Source organism: Pelodiscus sinensis, chromosome 6 (genome assembly GCF_049634645.1).
Source record: "Pelodiscus sinensis isolate JC-2024 chromosome 6, ASM4963464v1, whole genome shotgun sequence".
NCBI classification, from domain to species: Eukaryota; Metazoa; Chordata; order Testudines; family Trionychidae; genus Pelodiscus; species Pelodiscus sinensis.
Window position 1 is genome coordinate 40,613,640 of NC_134716.1, and position 13,431 is coordinate 40,627,070.

A 13,431-nucleotide genomic window follows, 5' to 3' on the forward strand; every position below is an offset into this window, starting at 1 on the left:
TAGATTTACTAAATTTATTTTAAAAATCATAAAACATTTCTTACAAAAGAGCATTACATTCTGCACACTGCTCTGAATGAATGCCAGGAACATGAATGTGGACTACTAATAGTCTCCCCTTTCAAAAAAAATACAGTGTACATAAAGCAGGGTGTTCACAACAGTTACAGAAAAACATTACAGGATTACCACCAACTAACAAAATAAAAACCACTCTCTGCTGCTGTTTCAAAATTCCAATGTTAGTTTTGCACCACCCGCTTTCCCTCCCCAAATATCTGTAAGGAACTAAAACATTACATCTGGTGGACAGCAAAGATTTCACTACACCTCAAATGCAGAACACCTATGAAGCAGAGGAATGTTGGCTTTTTAAACAGAAGCAGATAAAAAAAAAAGATGCAGGACTCCTTCAGTTCTTCACTAGTCTTAGAAAAACTTTCCAGAATACTGCTTCACACTATAAAAAAGAAAAAATATCTTGCATTAGAATCCTTCAACATCTGCATACTGCTTCACACTATAAAAGAAAAAGAAAAAAAAGCATGTATTAGAATGGTTGAACATATCGTGCATCAATATTTAGACATTTTAAAATTAATCAAAATTACAAGTTCTAAAAACACTTTCATATTTTTTTAAAGACTAAAGGTTAAATTCATGTTTCAGCATTAGTAGTTACTCTAAAGTCAACATTCAAATCAAATATTACAAAATATTTACTAGTTAGCCAACATGTTAAGACAGAAAAATTAAGCAAATTAAATCTAAAGCTGTTAATACTTGGCAGAAAAGACAAGGTAATGCCAGTAAGGTGTGAAATGCTGCATTAACAGCACCAATCGTTTTCAACTTGTCCTGTAGAGGCATGGCCTGTGCCATATGGCAGACTGCGATTTGTTGTCGATTTAGTTATCTAAAAACAACAAAATCACTAGTCTTCCACACAGAACTAGACCAACATCCACTGAAATCTTCTATATTTTCTACAGGCTCTATATAAATTTATTACAAGTAGTTTTTGCAGCAGTTTTCACCAGAGAAATGAGAGGACTGCTTGGTTAAGGCGTCTTCCAGCAAGATTAGTTTTGAGGGTGTCTTCATTTTAGTAAGAATGGAGAACAAAAGAGAATAAAGGCAAAACTACCAAGGGTAGAAATTAGATCCTAACAGTTATTTTTAAAACTCTGCATTCTAAAAGCTAAATCATATAAATTGATAACAACTTTATAATTAAGTGGGACTGCAACATTAAAACTTCAACTTGCCTGTTTTGCAGTAAATACTGTGCATTCTGTATCTGGTCCTGTGTGCCTGTAATAGTTATTATCCGGTCTTCTGAGCCTTCTAAAGGTTCGTCAATTTTGATCGAAGCCCCCGATTCATGACGTATTTGTTTGATCCTCTGACCTCCTTTCCCAATAATAGATCCAGCCAACTAGAAAAGTCATTTAACATTTTAATATAATCTCTGTAAAAGCAGTTACAAAATTCAAGGTATTACTGTCATAAATACAATTTTTAAGAGTGCCAGTGAAAATTACTCCCTCCAGGCCATGAACATTTGTCCACATTATTGTGAGAAAAATCAAATAGACTAAGCCAAGAAAAAAAAAAAATCAAGTGACTAGTTTATTTTCATGTCTCAAGATCAATAAAATATTTGTTATACTGAAAGTTATTTCTGTAAAATGAAGGGACAAAATGAACATTGAATAATGTGTAGAAGAAATAAAAATAAGCATCTGAATATTTCTGATTTATTTGTACAATTTGGGGAAGGTGTTTTAGAAAGCTATTACAAAAAGAAACAATTACTTACATCTTTGGGAATTGTTACTTGTGTTGTGATGATGGGTCCACCGAGATCACCATATGATCCGCGACCCCCTGCATAAGAATAGTCTGATTTAAACGTATGCATCAAGTCCTTATAATACTAAACATTAAATCGTGTGTAAAATGTATAAATATAAACTTACCATATCCAGATCCACCCTCAAACTATAGGAAAAAAAGAAAAAAGGCAGATTGTGTTCTTAATTAAGCATTCAGAATAGATCAACTTTTGTAGCAAATGTACTTAAGTACTCATTAAAGGTGTTGAACTGTTAACTTTGGATATATCTACAGAGCAAGAAACCTGTGGCTGGGCTTATACCAGTTGACTCAGGATCCTTGCTGTGCAGCTGTTTTACCGTTCTGTAAGTCTACAGAAAACATGAAATAAGCTCCTTAGCACAATTCCAAGTCAGCTGGTCTTTGCTGTGTAGACATACCACTTGAGGATTAACCACATTGTGTGCAAAACATCACAAAAGAAAACAATAGCTCTGCACAATCTTCCCAGACCATGTACCTCCGCCCTATTTCAGCAGAAATATCTAGAAATGAGAAAGCTATGATACGAAGAATATGAATACGCATACGCAAGTTAACAAAAAGAATGTTAATTAATAGTGGCATTTAGATGTGCCATCAAGTAGACATCTTACTGTAATGATCTACAAACATAAGATAATAATTTAGGACTCAAAAAGCTCAGCATTTCAAAGTTACTAAAATTACTTGGTTTGACAACAGCTCAGGTTTCACAACATTTTCCTAGCCCTCATATGTGACTTTCTGGAGTTTACAGATAATCTAAGCCCTCTCTGCTCACTGTGCCTAGGTTTAGGCAAAAGCAAGTGGAAAATGTAAAGAAGTGCTTTAAAAAGGTTACCCTCAGTACCTAGCCCCAACATGATCCTCCCCATCAATCCAGGATAGGAGCATGCTAAAAAGAATCAGAGCACTGCTCCTATAGAAGCCACTTAATGTGTATAGTGCTTTACTTAGTTGTTTTCCTGATTAAATACATGTTAACTGGTTCCTCTGTGTTATCACATGTAACCCCTTAGCCTCCTTTTTCATGCAGAAAACTAACTTGCTTTGGATACTTATTAACATTCAAATTGTAATTCAGAATATTAGTCATAAATATGGTAACATGCACAATGGTTATTCATTTGAAGAATTTTTAATTAAGTTGCTTCTTCAAATAATCTTACATTAAACTGCTACCCTGGCTCTTTGAGGACTATGCCAAAAAGAAAGCCATTAAGAGCCAACCGTTCAGTTAATCATCTGTTCCTAAGCAACCAATATGGTGTAATCATGTTATTTAGTTATCAATGCAGCAGAACTTACAGTAAAGCACAAAAAGAAAGGAGAATGAAAGCTACTGTACAGGGCTTCAAAGCTATGATTTTATGTTCTAGTTGTTCAAACACTGCAAAAGCTATAGACTGAACCATGCATACCCTGAATATCTGATATGATGTATATCCAGAATTGTATGTAATAACTCAATTTTAACAATTTAATATTAAAATTTAGCAGGATAAATCCAGTCTCTTATCAATAACTGGTTAGAATACAATGCCTCAGCAGATCTATACTGTTTAATGGAAATTTTGGCAAAGCAGCAGATGAGGAGGTGGTAGAATACCACCAACCTCATAGACCAAATGTGCAGGACTAAACAAAAGGGGCAAAGGGGAGAGTGGATCTAAAAAGCAAGCTATTGAAACAACAACAGAGTCTCTTTACCATTTTCTTCTTTGACAAGGCCTCTGCACAGTTCTGCTCTGGGATTTTAACTTCTCCTGGGGGATTGTACTAAAAATCTCAACACCAGCACTTGTTCTCAAGAAATGGGCATGTGAAAGATGTCCAACAAAAAGTAAATGGGTATAACTCTGTAGCCATATCTCTAAATGGCAGATTTTTAAAACTTCATAGTTCATGTATAACCTGTCACGGGCTGTACTTAACAGAAGAATTGCTCAATGTCCTTCTGTCTGAGGACATTCTTAATTGGCTAAAAAAGCACTCTGTCAAGCAGCGATTAAAGCAGACCACAGTAAAAAGGGAAAGCAGCAGCTCACTCACCAATTCTGGTGGTTGTATGTCATCACAGGCATCCACATGACACTGCATCATCTTGTGAGAAAGGACATGGTAAAAAGGGAGAGAAGGGGAACAAGAGAACATATCTGAGTCCATGTGCTCAAGCGGACCCATAGCTAACCAAGCAAAGATGTGTCCACATGTACACTCATGAGGTGTATAAGGGAACACCCCTTGTTCTCTCTCCCCCCGCCCCCAGTATGGATACAAAATGGAAAAGAGAATCATTTTGTTCTCAAAATTCTGGCAAGTGGAACATAAGCCCTCTGCAGAGTTACTTCTCCTTTACTTTACTCAAATGGCTCATCTCTTCTGTGTTTTTTTAGAAGGAACAGATTTTCCCTTTAAGGATGCAACCAACACATAGGGCACTCTGAGGTAGCGTTACCACCTATTGTCAGAAGTTACCACCAAGCATCAAAACATTGTGCTTTTAAGATTAACCTAACGACCCCTCATTTCAATAGTAGGTGAAGAATAATCAAAAGGGGAAAGCTAAGGAGCTCTCCTTTTTGCAGAGGAAATGCACTTTCCTTTTGTTAGTATCCCTACTCATAGAAATAAGCAGGGTGAAGTAATGTTTTATTGGGCCCAGGCTTTGTTGGTGAAAGAGAAGATTTCAAGGTTACAGAGTTCTTTTCTTCAGTACCCGCTCTGTGTATATATATTGTATATATGTGGGCAGAGTTGGCACCGAGGTTTGTTGCATGGATTGGTTCCTGAGTTAGATCCCTCGCTTTCACAGGCCTTGGGAGGCAGGCCACTCCTTACCCACAGACAACCCGCCAACCTGAAGCATAATTCTCACCAGCAACTATACACCGCACCATAACAACTCTAACTCTAACCTCGGTGCCAACTCTGCCCACATCTATACACCAGCAACACCATCACAGGACCTAACCAGATCAGCCATACTGTCACTGGTTTATTCTCCTGCACGTCCACTAACGTAATATATGCCATCATGTGCCAACAATGCCCCACTGCTGTATACATCGGCCAAACTGGACAGTCCCACGTGTAAAAAAAAAAAAAAAAAAAAAAAAAAAAACACACCACACCCCAATAGACACAAATCAGATATTAGGAATGGCAATATACAAAAACCTGTAGGGGAACACTTCAATCTCCCTGGACACACAATTGCAGATCTAAAGGTAGCCATCCTGCAGCAAAAAAACTTCAGGACCAGAATTCAAAGAGAAACTGCTGAGCTACAGTTCATCTTTAAGTTTGACAATCAACTCAGAATTAAACAAAGATTGTGAGTGGCTAGCTAACAACAAAAGCAGCTTCTCCTCTCTTGCTATTCACACCTCCAGTTCAGCTACTAGAACTGGGCCTCATCCTCCCTGATTGGATCCACCTTGTCATCTCTAGCCTGATTCTGGCCTGCATATTTATACCTGTCTCTGGAAATTTCCACTACATGCATCTGACGAAGTGGGTCTTTGCCCATGAAAGCTTATGCTCCAACACTTCGGTTAGTCTATAAGGCGCCACAGGACTCCTTGCCGCATAAGCAGTGATATCGCTCTGTATTACATCCTCCTTCTGCAGAGCCTCATGAATAACCTTCTACAAGTAACTCCTCTGTACCCTGTGTTTTAGGACCAAAAACTAATCATCTATAGCATGGAATTAATATCCAGGGAACAGCTACACTAATAATTAACAATCACACTAAACTTTACTTTGTTGGCAATTAACTTATTGGGGCATTAAAAAAATTGGTATAGATAAGCAGACTAGAGCAAAGCTGCCATCAACAAAATGCCTTGTTTGAAAAAGACCACCATTCCCCATTGTTCTTACCGTCATTAGTGGCACCCTTAAGGCAGCTTGACTGTATCTATGCTAGTAAAGGCAGTGATCATTTGGTATGCAGGGCCAGGAGCCAGGGCACACTGGCCCCACTCCTGGGGAGCCTCCTGCTATCCTACACTGCTGTCTCTCTATTAAAGGCAGCAAGAGGAGGGGAGGGGGGCTGGAGTGCGTGTAGTTGATAGGATTAACCAATAAAGACTGGGCTTACTGATTAATCCAGTGGTTCCCAACCTATTTTAAACAGGAGACAGGAAAGCCAATTTATAAACTTTTGGCAGACGGGTAACGTTTTATTTGCATATTTATTATGGTAATTTAAAGAGGTAACATGTTATTTTACATTGCATCTGTACTCACACAATACATGTTATAACGGATCAGTGTTTCAGATATCTACAACTCTAAAAAAAATTAACAGAATTCCCCTCTGGCTGCTGGGTGGGACAGCCCGGCACAGGAAGGGATACCCTATTCAGCAAGTAAAATTGTGTCAGGGGCATAGGAGCTGGTGCCCCCAAGTGCTACTATCAGTCACCTCTGCCCTCTCCACCTCTTGCCATATGGGGTGGGGGAGCTGACACTATCTTCCCCTCTCCTGTACAACCTCTGCCCTATGCTCCCTCCTTCCCCAGCCATGCTACTCTTGCTCCCATAATTTCCCTCCAGCCTCCCCTACCTGCACCCCCCTTCCCTCTCTGGACCCCCTCCTCATTTCCCCTCCATTGCACCCCTACTCCCATCTGCCTCAAGTCACCCCTGAATCCTCCCACCTTCCCTTCAGCAACTCTTGCATCCCCCTCCTGCCCCAAACATCCCTGTCCCCCCTCATCTGCCCCTCTTCATTCTCCCCCTCCCCCCCATGGCTGGCTCCCCTCCTCCCACACATGCTGGGCCCCAGGCAGTGATCACAGCCAGCACTGTTGGGAGCAGTCTGGGGCCAAACTCTCCCCCTGCAAACTCAGGGGCCCTGCTCCTGGGGGATAGACGGGGTTGTCTCTTACCTGCTCCCAAGCACTGTGCCCCCTGGGGCAGGAGCTAAGCCCTGGCTAGGCTGGAGAGTCCTCTTCTTGGCTGCAGCCCAGGATCTGGGGGGCCACGCAGCAGTCCCTGCTGGGGTTCGGGAATCCAGCCCGGAGCCTGGCCCCAGAGTCCTCAAGAGTTGCTTCCTGCTGCCAGGCCTGAGCCAGCAATTGTCCCCCCCAAGCTCCTGCTGCTCGATTCTAGCATGACATATGCCGCAGCCCGGCACTTGTCTGGCAGTTGGGAACCACTGGGTTAACTGTTTACTCAACTATATGCTAACATCACTAGTGAGGCTCGGGTGGGCTCAGGCTGCAGAGCCCCCTCCAGGGTTTGTGAAGTGATTTTTGTTGTCAGAAGGGGGTCACAATGCAATGAAATTGCAGAGCAGGGGTTCTCAAACTGGGCCACAGGCCCACCCAAGTAAACCACTGATTGGCCTGTGCCACGGAATCTCAGTTCCCCTAGTCTGGAAATGGTGAACCACAGCCAACATTGAGAGACACTCTGTGGCTACAGACACTTTACCTAAAGCGGTGTGGGCTCATACACAGCTTACCAGGGTGGGCTTGCGGCAGTCACATTGCTCTAGAGCAGGGCTACTCTACTTTGCATGCTTCGGGTGCCACAATAATACTCACAGCACATGCTGAGGGCTGCAACTTAAGTGTGGCTGCATATACAAGCGAAAATATATGCAAATAGCTTCTTTCACACTGACAGGCATGAATACAAAGCACTTCCCACAATGCTCCAGTGCTCCCAGCACCTCCTCCCTGGGGGCTAGAAACGCCAACACCCTGTACCCATCTGTTCTAGCCAGCCCATCCGCTTGTGTCTTTCAGTGCTCACCCCGCCTGGGAGATGTGCTAACCCTGACTTGTGGAGCAGGTTCCCAGTGGAGGCCACATTCAAAGGATCCCACCCGTGGGCTCTACGTTGCGCCCTGCGTAAACTCAAACCACACTGTGGGCCGCATGTTGAATAGCTCTGCTCTAGAGGCCTAAAAGACAATGGACTAGATTCAAATACAACATCTAACAGCATTTAACTAAAGACATAGTATAAATTGGTCACTTATGAAATTTCTTCACAAGGAAGGTTATAGGGCTGGCCTGCTCCCCCCCCCCCCCAAAAAAAACACAAAACCCCACAACCACCACACAATATATGATAGCTATTAACCGAGAAAACAGACTTCCTGAATATTCCAATTTAATAAGATTTTAAGTGAGAGGAACCAAACAACAAAAAAACCTGCCACAACATTTCCTTCTAAAGTCACATGTTCCCTTCTCAGGATCTAGGAGACTCATAATGGTTTCTACAGTGTCAGGCAAATTTCATAACCCAAATGTCCATTTATCTTCTGTCCGGATAGAAAAGACTTAGGGTTCTAAGACAAGACAGTTGGAACTAATGTAGGAAATGTTGACACCAAAATTGCTGAGTATAAGTTGGAGATAAGAGAATAGTATGACTGCCACTTTTTTCCTTTTACCAGTAAGATGAAAGAAAAAACAGGTATGTTGATGTGTTTCACTTCCATCCAGCTACATGGCATCTGATTACTAGAGCTTTTCCTGCTCTGTATCAGAAAAACATACCTTTCAAGAAATCTGATCTATATAAAATGTGATCCTACTTTCTGAAGAAGGCCTTTTCATGGCTACATTTCTATCTATATTCATATTGGTTTTGCTAAGTCTCAGACATACTGCCACAGAATTGTCCTTTCCTGTAGTGAAGGTAGCTGGGAAAATATTATGCTTTTAGGTATCATTACTTCTACTGGAGCAGCCTCTTTGTATTTTACGTACACTCACACTTCTTAAACACCTGTACACAATTGAGGTTGCTGGGCTCTCAGAATTTTTGTTGGCCCTAAACAGGAAATGGATCCCAATCTGTATATATGAAAGCGAATAAAAGTTATAACATGAAGAGAAGTGAACTGATTTCTGTCAGGGATATAAAATCCCATTTAAATTGGTTAACCAGTTAAACATTATGTTTAACCAGTTACCTAATTAAAGGGAAATAGGGGGAGGTCACCATTCCAGCAGGGCTGGAGCAGCAACTCCATCTCGGGGCTGCTCCAACCGGACAATGCATTCTCAAGTCTTGAGAAGCATTTGTTCTGAGGGGAGCTTAGGTCACCAAACAACTGAAGGAAATCTCAATAAAAGTTGGCTTGAATGCAATATTTCCTGTCATCTTTTCCATCCAGCTCTTTAATTATTAGCAACTTCTATTGCCCTATTACATAGGGGCATTTTAACTTCCTATCATAACAGGTACTTGCCTTCCTTGAGTTTTCTGACTCAGCCAATAGAGTAGAGCATACCTTAGATCAGAGTTGCCTCAGATTCATCTCCCTGACACCCCAAATGACTCCACTCCTCCCACTCTCCTCTACAACTAACTCAAGAGTATTTAGGTTTTTTTCCTTTAAATCATACAGAAGATTACAGATATAAACACTCAAGACACAATTATAACCTTGAAAATAGAAAAATCTAATGCCTAATAGCCAAAGACTAAGCCTTTCTTCCTAATTTCGTTTGCTCCAGCTTTTTCCAGGAATTGGCTAGAAAAAGGAATATGCAAAAGCCATATAGAGGATTTGATAAAAATTATTCGCATTTCACCAAAGGCATTATGGATGAGGGATGTAAGCAACTAATTGACTGCTAGGTCAGGTGGTAGAAACTCAACTAGTTGCTCCCCTGAACCTGTGTCACCTCTATTAGGCTCTCTCTAGACTGTAGAGCTTTTCCATGATACCGAAGGTATCTGGAAAAGCTCTGCCGCATCCAAAGAACACATGCGCTTTTTCAGAACAGTTTCTGAAAAAGCGGACATGTTCTTTTGGCATCCCTGTATTCCTCTTGGCAGTCTAGACATAGCCTCAAAGACATGTAAGCAAGGTAGGCAGCACGAGCGCGTGCTGGGGCAGGAACGGTCTTTTAAGCTGGGGGGAAAGGGGGACCAGGGGAAGTAGAAGTGCAGCAAGAAAATGTCACAAGCAGGGATTGAAACAGTCCCACTCGCACTGGTCCCACTGCTGCTCCTCTGCCTTTGGAACGTACGAGAGCCACCTGCATGGGTTTCCACTGCCTCTCTCCCTTTGAAATATACAAGAGCCACAGGTGGCTCCTGTACATTTCAAAGGGAGAGGTGCAGTAGGATAGCAAGCACCCCGCCTTCTTGATTGAGAAATGCCATCAACTACTCAATTAGCTGATTTATCAAAATTTAACATCCAATTATGGATGCAGGGATGAACCAAAGATGTAGCAGATTCCAGTCATATGTCACTAAGAGTGGAAGACTGCATTGTTCTCACTAGATTACAAAATATCAGTAGATACCATTGAAGTCTACTCCTAATTCCATGGTTTCTGACATCCTACTCAAGAACCCTTAAAACTGCCTCAACTCACCATCATCTAATGTTGAAGCAATGGAAACAAACACTCAAAGATTGACTGTTTATGCTCAACCTTGCCTTATCACTAATTCAGTAATCAGGTAACATTAGAATTGACATGTTCAAGATAATAGAAGAGAAGATCTAATAAAGGAAAGAATCAGTATTACAAAGTTTCTAAGAGTAGAGAGAGAAGCCTTTTCAACAAACTCTTCAATCCTTGCTTGCTAGACAAGGAGAGAGATGATTTACTTATACAAAAGATCTTAACTTATCAGGGTAGACACACAGATTTAGATTCTCTGTGGACTCTTGTCCTGAATTCATTAGACTCCTTGTCACCATAAAACAAACGAACTTCATCGACAGAATCTGACAAACTGCAAGGGACAGAAGACGACTCTTGAAAAAGGCTGCCAGAGCACATACTTAATAGCAAAATTCAAAATCACCAGTTTAAAAAATAAAAATAAAAATCAGAAGTCTAATCTTTCCTAATTTAAATAAGGACCTAGATGTTTGTGGGTATATTTAGAGACAAAAGATATGAAGAAGCCAACATGAATCAAATTTATAAATTCTGATTGGAGTATAGATTGATCTGAAGTCTGGGTACTTCCTGGATTTATCTGAACTCTCAAATCCAGAGGAAAAAGGAATCTAGTGAAAAAAACATGATTCCTCAAAGTAACCTGGATAGGTGACAACCTGCAGAAAAGTGGAAAATGACACCTCAGACTTGCACTGGTGGTCAAGTGTGCAACATCTGCAGCAGGCTCCAACAACACTAGAATGGAAAGCAACAAGTAATCTGAATGCTCATAAAGGGTTTGACTTTTAACTCAATCATTCTTAGATTGAGAGCCTCTCTCAGATAATGAACCCAACCTTAAATCAGAAGAGCACACCATCACCTTTTTCTGAGGTCATGATAAGTTCCAGAAGCTTCAAATATGCGATGCCAAAGAAAGAAAAGGAAGAGTTTTAGATTTTGGCATCATACATATTATATTGCTCTGTAAGGAACACTTTCAGGCAAGATATGCATAATGCTATTGGCCATGTTACTCATTTATATGATTTAATTGTGCAGACAAGAGTCAGCACAGAGTAGCTGTACATGAACATCAGTACAGCTGTGCCACTATAAGTTTCCCTGAATAGACAAGGCTGTAGAGCATCGCAGCTAACTACAAGATCTAAGATGATCTAGCACATATTTTAGAGGACCATTCAAGGTCATGTGACCACTTGGGGTGCTAATAGACCACAAGACAAAATAGGGAGCTAGTGAAGTAACAAGAGCACAAGATACAAGATCAGGAAAACACAGTGTCTGAAGCAGTAGTGTATGCTCTTTCTAGCCTGAGTTATAAATGTCCTTTTGATTGAAGAGATCCATTTGTACTGTTCTCATAGGTCCCTGTTCTCTAGAGCTTTGAAAAAACACCCTCTTCCCCAAGCTGGTATTTGAAGTAGCAATTATTGAAGGAGAACAAAATTTTTGTTTGTGAATACACAATATTAAGCTACCATACAAATTAAAATCCTTACCATTCCGTCATAACGGTCTCCAGGTCTTCCCCTCCGGTCATAAGACATAAGATCGCTACAATGGGGAGAGGGAGGGGGAAAGGGAAGGAGAGAGAAATGGCATGTAATTAAGTATTTTCCACTTCTGTAAGGTCAAATTTTTGTTCAAAAATACTCAGATTGATCATTTGCAACAAAAACTAGAAGCTCAAAAAGGAATTGGGTACCTTTACTCTTTAGAATGATTGTATACATCTTAGCACAACTCACCCGCCACGTGGAGGCGGAGGAGGAGGAAGAGGAAGATTACGAGCTCTGCTACCGCCTCTGCCACCACGACCTGGAGGAGGTGGAGGGGGTCCTCTGCGAGGGCTCATGTCATCATAATCTCTTCTTGATGGAGGCATGGGACGCCCACCACGACCAGGAGGCATTCGATCAAAACCTCCCCTTCCACGCATTGGAAATCCAACAGGACGTCCCCTTCTATCATCAAACATCATCGTGAAGCCACCATAGTCATATGTTTCATCATAGAAGTTTGGATCATATGGCTGTGCCCGTCCTTTGATCGGAGACTAATATAAAAAAAAGAGCAACCAATTTGCATTTGACTGTCAATTAATATACCTCTGCATAATACACAAAAGTATAACAATACTTTCAACTGCTAATTTAAAAAATTTGAAAGTCATCCATGTAAACTTCAAGTACCATGCTTCTGAAGAGCACTTTTAGCAATCCTGGAAAATTATGTCCTCAGTTTATCCACAGAACAGGAAAAGAAGCAGTTAAGCATGAACTTCCCCTATTAGGCTGTCTATACTACCACTTACGTTAGCAAAAAACTTTTATGTCACTCAGAGGCGTGAATATTCCACCCCAATTAATGACAAATTATGCCAGCATAAGTACTAGTGTGCAGTGTCACATCACCAGGAACGCTTCTCTCACTGGGGTTGGATTAATTATGTCAACAGGAGAAGTCAATTGTTGGCACAGAGCCACTGGGCGAGATCTTATAGTGGTGGAGCTGCATTGCACCGCTACAAGCTCTCAGGTGTAGACAACAGCCTTACTATCCTTATGGAATAGTGATAGAAATGTAGCCGTGTTAGCCCTGTATTTTGCTTCAGCTACACCAGACTATGTAGCACTTTAAAGACTAACAAGATGGTTTATTAGATGAGCTTTCACGGGCCAGACCCACTTCCTCAGATCAAATAGTGGAAGAAAATAGTCACAACCATATATACCAAAGGATACAATTTAAAAAAATGAACACATATGAAAAGGACAAATCAAATATCAGAACAGAAGGGGGATGCGGTTACCTCCCCCCCCCGCCCGCCATCCCTCTTCTGTTCTGATATTTGATTTGTCCTTTTCATATGTGTTCATTTTTTAAAATTGTATCCTTTGGTATATATGGTTGTGACTATTTTCTTCCACTATTTGATCTGAGGAAGTGGGTCTGGCCCACGAAAGCTCATCATCTAAAACCATCTTGTTAGTCCTGTATTTTGCTTTACTCTATCCTTATGAATTTCAACTTTGCTGGAGGCACTATTCAAGGATAGGAGAGCAATTCAGTTTCTGTGCCCATTTCTTTCCTGATTTTCTTTCATCCCCATTCAATTTACAAGAAAAAGGGAAAACTGTCT

General features: G+C 40.9%; 1 protein-coding gene across 5 annotated transcripts in view; it reads right to left on the bottom strand.

The window, feature by feature from the left end:
* The window catches only part of HNRNPK (heterogeneous nuclear ribonucleoprotein K), a 24,991-nt gene continuing 11,560 nt past the window's right edge, over positions 1-13,431 (bottom strand). For 4 of the 5 annotated variants that reach the window (XM_006135879.4, XM_075931765.1, XM_006135880.4 and 1 more), the window contains 7 exons: positions 12,038-12,345; positions 11,789-11,843; positions 3,934-3,984; positions 1,983-2,004; positions 1,823-1,905; positions 1,269-1,438; positions 1-520 (listed from right to left, as the gene is read on the bottom strand). In XM_006135879.4, the coding sequence (XP_006135941.1) occupies positions 487-520; positions 1,269-1,438; positions 1,823-1,905; positions 1,983-2,004; positions 3,934-3,984; positions 11,789-11,843; positions 12,038-12,345 (723 nt within the window). In that variant the 3' untranslated portion in view covers positions 1-486. The remainder of the gene's footprint in view (positions 521-1,268; positions 1,439-1,822; positions 1,906-1,982; positions 2,005-3,933; positions 3,985-11,788; positions 11,844-12,037; positions 12,346-13,431) is intronic. The other variant, XM_006135881.4, reaches the window with a different exon arrangement.